We start from the raw sequence: 7280 nt of genomic DNA on the forward strand, positions 1-7280 counted from the left end.
GTTGGCTACATTTATTAGGGAGCAGGGACAGAGCAGGACAAGAGGCCCTGCAGAGAAAAATGCTCATTGATGCTGGAGGCCACGAGAGGGCGCACTGCTATCACGGTCTTGGTCCATCCCACCTGGTGAAAACTCCAGATAATATTCACCAAGGAGTAGCAGTTTTGACAACATAGGTGCCCCCATAAAGAAAGGACATAAGTCAGAATCTGGGGGGACAACACTTTCTTGTTTCTCGGGTTGTCGGGAGGCCTCTGGGCTCACTGATTTCCCCCGGAACAGAGCTCCACTCCGTGGCTGTGGTTGTGGCTATGTGGTGGTGGCTATGTCCGCCAGCAAGGACAGGAACTCAGAAAAGTCAATCTTCTGGTCCTTATTCTTGTCCTTTTCCTCAAAGATATTGGACAAGTAATCTCTGCCCCTTTGCTCCTGTGGGAAAAAGATACCGAACCAGGCAAATTCAGCTCCACAAAAGTGATGAGCTGGGAGAAGAGGAAGAAGTAGAGACAGAGAAATGAGGACCCAGCGCAGCACAGAGGTGTCTGGTGTGGCATTGAGGAGGGGAGGTGTGGGATGAGGTGGGGACGCTGATGTTGCCCGGCAGTTCAATGGAGAGTCCTTCCCCAGGTGTGAACTTGGATGAAAGCCTCACGTGGTGAGCAGGCTCTGCCCAGAGCTGTGCTGATCAGTGTGCTGGTGGGGGGGTCTCCAGCCCAGGACCACCTCCCCCCCAACCCCCTGCAGGTGACCACCTACCTAGGTTCTGCTCAGGGACTCAAAATAAGTCCTACCCTTGTCTGCTTCATGCCAACCCCTGCTTCTTTTGACCTATGAGATCTTACTTGCTCTGAGTTCCCTCTTCTTGCTTACGCTAGTAACGTCTTCTTTTTGAAATCAGTTCAGTTCATCGAATTGTCCAGTTAAATCAGGTCGGTGGATGAGTTCTCTGTTGTATAAAATGGTCTTAAGTTCTGTCAGTGATGGAATTTCTGTCACCTTCCCTCTGATCTCAAGACCCTAGGGGAGGCTCAGGGTCTGAGCAGAAGAGTTTGAGTCTCATACAGAAGATGAGACAGGTGAGAGGGGACCCATCCACTGCCCTCCAGTTGTAGCGCTTTTTGACTACCTAATATCAACTACTTGTATGCACACATTTTCCTACTTTGCCGTATACATCATCTCTTTACACCCCGATATAGGACAGGATAGGAAGTTCTATGATGCACTTTTGCAGATGAGAATGTGAGGATCAGAGAATGAGAATGACTGGTCCAAAGCCACCCAGGAAAGGATCCTCAGTCATGCCAGGACCCAGTCACCATGGGGGACCAGATCCCCACTCACACAGGCACTGAGGAAGTTGGGGAAATTCTCCTTCAGCAGCTGCAGCAGGGCCTCCTTCTTGATGGTGTCATCACGTCCTGAGTATGTGTGAAACAGCTTGATCAAGGCTGTAATGGCCTGCTCAAGCTGAGAGCCGCTCATCTTGGCTTCAAATAAGCTGCCGGAAGAGGAGTCAATGACCTTTTGTATCCTCCCCCCAGGGGTGGGTCCCCAAGTTAGGATACCTGGACGGGGACCGAGCAGCCAGTGAAGCGAGGCTCAGATGGAGCAGAAGAAACTGTGCTTCTCCACTTGGTGGGGGGAGTGGCCGAGGAGCAGGAGGGTGTGACCGAGTGTGGGACCTGGGGCCCCACAGCTCAGGGTGTGAGTAGGTGAAGGAGATCAGCAGACTCCACTGTGGTGAGGACCACAGCGTGTGGAAGCAGAGACGGGGGGTCAGCCCCAGTGAGAAAACTGAGTCTGAGATGGGACCCAGCAACCAGAGCCTTTGGGTGACCCCACACCCCAAACAGCAGCAAATCCATCTCCTCCAGGTTCAGCGTCAGGGTCAGAGTCACGGGGGCGGAACAGTGTCATCTCTGCTCTGGTCTGAGCCTCCTGGGCTGCTTCAGGAAGGCCCCCTAGAGGCCACCCCTCCTCCAAGGCCATAAACAAGCTCTGCATGAGATGGGCAGAAACACAACCCTGTCCTGAGCCCTGGTAGGGGTCTTCCTGGACCATCGCTGAGAGAAAAAGAGGGACTGGGGACCAGAGTCAGCCTGGGGTTTGGAATGAACAGAAATAGATGCCCCAGTTCTAGGCTATTGGGTGGAATGTGGGAGATGGGGGTCCTTCTGATTTTCTGTTATTGGGCACTATCTGCATCTCCAAGGCTTGGCCTCATTAAAATAGAACGTCTGACTTCCCTAAGCAGGTTCTTCCCCCAGCAGTCAGAGGTCTGGGCTGCCCTGGACCCCAACCAGAGAAACTGGACAGAGCAGCCCTCCCATCCCAGACTTTCCTAAGCAGCCAGGAGATGACCCTGTGTCACGCGTGCCAGTATCTAAGACAAACCCCACTGCCTTCTGATGTAGGAGAAGGATCCCCCTGTGCTGTCAGCAAGAGGACCCACCCAAGGCCTTCTGTCAGCGTGGCCGAGGGCAGAGCCGAGCCCTGTGTGCGGACGGCCCCTGAGCCTTTTCCTGCCGGGGGGGCGGGGGGAGCGCTGGTTGATCAGTCTTTCACCCAGGTGGGGGCAGGACGTCTCACCAGAGTCATGGTGAGCGGGGGTCCAGGCCTGGGGTTGGGGCTTTGGCTGGGGCTCCCGCTCTCCTCAAGGGTGGGGTCGGTGGGTCTTTTGACCTGATAAGCAGGTGAGTCCAGAGAAGGAAGAAAGCAAGAGGAGGGGGAGGGTCCTCAGCTCCCACTGGGCACGTGTCCACCAGAGCATCACCGAGGAGCCAGTGGAGAAGCAGGGAGTGTTGGCCATCTTGCCACACAGATGGGGCCTCGGCAGGGGTGAAGGCACACAGCCCTGTGGGCAGAGTCGGGACTGGACCACAGGCTGCCGCTTCCCCTCCCAGAGCTGCTTCCCGGCTCCTCCTAGAAAAGGGAGACAGGCCGGAGCAGACTTACCAGATCAGAGGAGATGTCACCAAGGAGGAGGACGAGTGAGGTGTGCGCTGGACAGAGACTGGTCCCTTAAAAGGGCATCCAACCTGGACTGGTGATCTATTTCACACTTGATAATATACATGTTTCGATGCTGTTCTCTCAGATCATCCCACCCTCGCCTTCTCCCATAGAGTCCAAAAGTCTGTTCTATACGTCTGTGTCTCTTTTTCTGTCTTGCATGTAGGGTTATCGTTACCATCTTTCTAAATTCCATATATGTATGTGTTAGTATACTGTATTGGTGTTTATCTTTCTGGCTTACTTCACTCTGTATTATGGGCTCCAGTTTTATCCATCTCATTAGAACTGATTCAAATGTATTCTTTTTAATGGCTGAGTAATATTCCATTGTGTATCAGGGCTGGTGCACTGGGATGGCCCAGAGGGATGGGATGGGGAAGGAGGTGGGAGGGGGGTTCATGATGGGGAACACATGTAAATCCATGGCTGATTCATGTCAATGTATGGCAAAAACCACTACAATATTGTAAAGTAATTAGCCTCCAACTAATAAAAATAACTGGGGAAAAAAAAAAAAAAGGCTTGGCTGGGCTCTTCCTGGGGCTGGGAACCCTGCGGCTCTGTTCGCTCTCTGCTTCCTGGAGCATTGCCCCACTCAGGAGGGTGGGCCACACCCAGGAGGGTGTGCTCCGCCTTTCCCGGCAGAACCGCAGGACACTGGGTCTTGTACTTCCCAACGGATCTTTCGTAGATCCTTCTTGGTCCCCCGCTTGACCTGGGGCTGGGCAGCTGGTGGAAAGTACTGCAACAGGCCTGGGAAAGAGTAGAGAAAACTGGGTTTCTGGACCTAAAGTGGATGGAATTTTGAACTCTGAAGGCTGCATGGTCTCCATTTTTATTTATTCAGTCCTTCTACGAACTCGGTCTCAGAACAATAACCATCACCACCACTTACTGAGAACTTAAGGTGTGCCGGGGCTCAACATACCTACCCCTTCTTGCTCTCTCTTTAGTCCTCATCAACTGGGCGCTACATCTGTTGTCTCCATGTAAGAGTGGAAAATACTTGCATCAGGATTTCAAGTAAACTAAGACTGCACAGCTAGTAGATAGCAGTCAGGATCAGATCCCAGAAAAGTCTGGTTCAAATTCTTCGTCTTGATCCTTTAACTAGACTTCTTGTGCCACATCAGGCCCTGCCTTCTGGGACTCACCGTCCAGAGAAGTGAAGAAGGTCACCTCACTGCCATCTTCACAGCTGGTCCTCACTGGATCCTGGGAGGGAGAGAGATGTCAGGACCCACAGTGACATATGAGGGAACACAGAGAGCGCAGTGGGCTCAGCCTAGTCACCTGCTGCTGAGGGAACACTCAGGGTCAGAACCCTGAGTTCTGAGTTCTCCTCACTCTTGAATTCCCCTTGCAGCTCCTGGGGCGCCTGGACCACTCAGACCTCACTGTCTGGGTCCAGTGGTGGTGACAGCCATGGAATGATCCTGGGGGCTACAACTTGGGCAAAGTTTCCTCCCGGCCCCTGATGCTGAATTCCTACACATCTTCCATGACCTTTCACCTTTCTCCATGCAAAACAATCTCTTGGGAGTTGGCAGGCAAGCCCCGGGCTCTGCTGTGTCCAAACCTGCGGCTGAAATGCTACGTGTGGGAACAAGATGGGGTAGTCAGCGGAGCCCCTCTAGGCTGGGTGAGGAAAGGGGCTGATGAATCACTGATACTGATCGTTTCCCTGTTCCCTCTTCCTGAATTTCCTCATATGACACAAGAGTGTCCTGGTTCATCTGGTGAGTAGTCCTCAGGCTCCCTGGGCCTCTGTTGAGCTGGTCTGATGTTTTTGGACCCATCTCATTCACCCAAGTAGCTTCCCACCAACTAGGAGAGGTCATAGCAGGGAATGGAGACCCCAAATGGGTGGTCAATGTCTGGGACCTCTTGGGGGTTTCTCCACGGAGGCAGCACAGTCCAGGCTTCCTAAAAAATCCCACTTTGGTGGCAGAAGAAAACAAAAAACAGCTTGTTATGTTTCTTGTTTGTCTATTTGTTTATTTATACTTATGTATTATTTATATTTTGAGTGCAGACTCTGTTCTGGATGTGTGTGTAGGGGGAGCAGAGAGAGAAAGATATTGCAGGAGTGGATGGTACTTGAGTGTTGCTCCATCTCCTGGGGGCACGCGAGTAACCCAGTCTACCCTGTGTTGCGGATATAGAGTGCGGTGGTGGTGGGAGCGGGGAGAGGGTGGAAGGCCCTGGCCCCAGACCTCAGAGGCCCCAGACCTCCTGCAGTTCAGTGGTACTTCCCATGGGAGGCCTCCAGGCAGAGTCATGATCCCCATGTCCTTGTGCATGTTGATTGGTTTATCACACTGTTCCCTGGCCACACTTGCTGAGGTCTGGTTTACATCTCACTCTCATTGGCCCCAGTGCCCAGAGCTAGGTGAGAACTCCATGGACACTGGTTGAACCAGCAAGTGAGGTATCGTCAGAAAGGTTCAGGGGAAGACTGTTGGAATTCTGAGAGTGGGAGAAATCACTTGTCAGGTGGGGGCATCAGGGACAGCTTGGTTGGGGGCATTTTTTGAATAGCCTTGGAGCATTGCCAGCAGCCGACACACTTTGGGGAGGTGGCAGTGAGATGGTGATCAGAGATAGGCCCTTGCTCTGTCTGTGGTCATTAGGGCTGTGCTGAGCATTGACCTGGGCTTCCAGCAGCAGTTAGGGGAGGGGCAAGAAGGGAGGGAGTGTGGGTGGGGCACTCACTGGAGGGTTCAGGACACAATGCTGCTTCTCAGTTATCGCCCTGGAGGATGGAGACTTTAATGCAGCCCAGAGCCTGTGCTCCCCTCCTGAAAAGCTCTCCAGATCTTGACTGGAATGGGTATGTAGGGGGGATTTACTGTTATTAATTCTGTGACCCTGAGAACCAAAGGAATTAGCTTTCTCTTAGATCACCTATGCAGAGAGTTTTGAGAGGTGACCCTAGGGTTACTTCTGCTCAAATTTGGGACATTGTGGAGAATCCACTCAAATTTGAGATCATTCTTGATCTCCTTCCCAGTCTCATCAAGGTAAGGTTGGTGCATCTAGGCTGAAGCTGGAGAGTGGGAGGAAGAGGTGGGTTCCATTCCCAGAAGGTTCCCTGAGATTCTCATCTACAGACAGCACTGTTCCTATTCTGGTGGTGCCAATCATAGACCCAGTGGGAGATTCCTGCCCTGAGTGGGGACATTTGATTTTCTATTTCTTTAGCTTCTGCTTGGGGGTGCTACTGAGGACTTGTCACACACAGTTGTCACATGAGGTTTCTCCAGGGTTGCTGGGATGTCTTTGCTGGTTTCCATGTGAGCACCAATCAGCAAATTTTAATTTTTGCAGCTGTGTCTTCTGGTAGTGAAAGCTTCTGAATTTATCTATACTCTAATTTATATTCTTCTTATTTATTTATACTCTAATCTCTTCATGGACCTAACAGAAGCCGAAGATATTAAGAAGAGGTGGCAAGAATACACAGAAGAACGATATAGAAAAGATCTTCACCACCCAGATAATCACGATGGTGTGATCACTCACCTAGAGCCAGACCTCCTGGAATGTGAAGTCAAGTGGGCCTTAGGAAGTATCACTATGAACAAAGCTAGTGGAGGTGATGGAATTCCAGTTGAGTTATTTCAAATCCTAAAAGATGATGCTGTGAAAGTGCTGCATCAATATGTCAGCAAATTTGAAAAACTCAGCAGTGGCCACGGGACTGGAAAAGGTCAGTTTTCATTCCATTCCCAAAGAAAGGCAATGCCAAAGAATGCTCAAACTACCACACAATTGCACTCATCTCACATGCTAGCAAAGTAATGCTCAAAATTCTCCAAGCCAGGCTTCAGCAATACGTGAACCGTGAACTTCCAGATGTTCAAGCTGGTTTTAGAAAAGGCAGAGGAACCAGAGGTCAAATTGCCAACATTTGCTGGATCATCAAAAAAGCAAGAGAGTTCCAGAAAAACATCTATTTCTGCTTTATTGACTCTGCCAAAGCCTTTGACTGTGTGGATCACAATAATGTGTGGAAAATTCTTCAAGAGATAGAAATACCAGACCACCTGATCTGCCTCTTGAGAAACCTGTATGCAGGCCAGAAAGCAATAGTTAGTACTGAACATGGAACAACAGACTGGTTCCAAATGGGAAAAGGAGTGCGTCAAGGCTGTATATTGTCACCCTGCTTATTTAACTTATATGCAGAGTACATCATGAGAAACGCTGGGCTGGATGAAGCACAAGCTGGAATCAAGATTGCTGGGAGAAATATCAAT

The 7280-nt window shown here is 50.9% G+C and overlaps 1 protein-coding gene across 1 annotated transcript; it reads right to left on the bottom strand.

Annotated features, from left to right (window-relative positions):
- Positions 1-309: 309 nt before the first annotated feature.
- LOC133040128 (protein S100-A7-like) lies at positions 310-1485 on the bottom strand. Its single transcript, XM_061119883.1, has 2 exons — positions 1345-1485; positions 310-429 (listed from the first exon to the last, which is right to left on the bottom strand). The coding sequence occupies exons 1-2, from the start codon at positions 1483-1485 to the stop codon at positions 310-312; spliced, it is 261 nt and encodes an 86-aa protein (XP_060975866.1).
- Positions 1486-7280: the final 5795 nt, after the last annotated feature.

This window comes from Dama dama, chromosome 20, assembly GCF_033118175.1.
Source record: "Dama dama isolate Ldn47 chromosome 20, ASM3311817v1, whole genome shotgun sequence".
Classification (NCBI taxonomy): domain Eukaryota; kingdom Metazoa; phylum Chordata; class Mammalia; order Artiodactyla; family Cervidae; genus Dama; species Dama dama.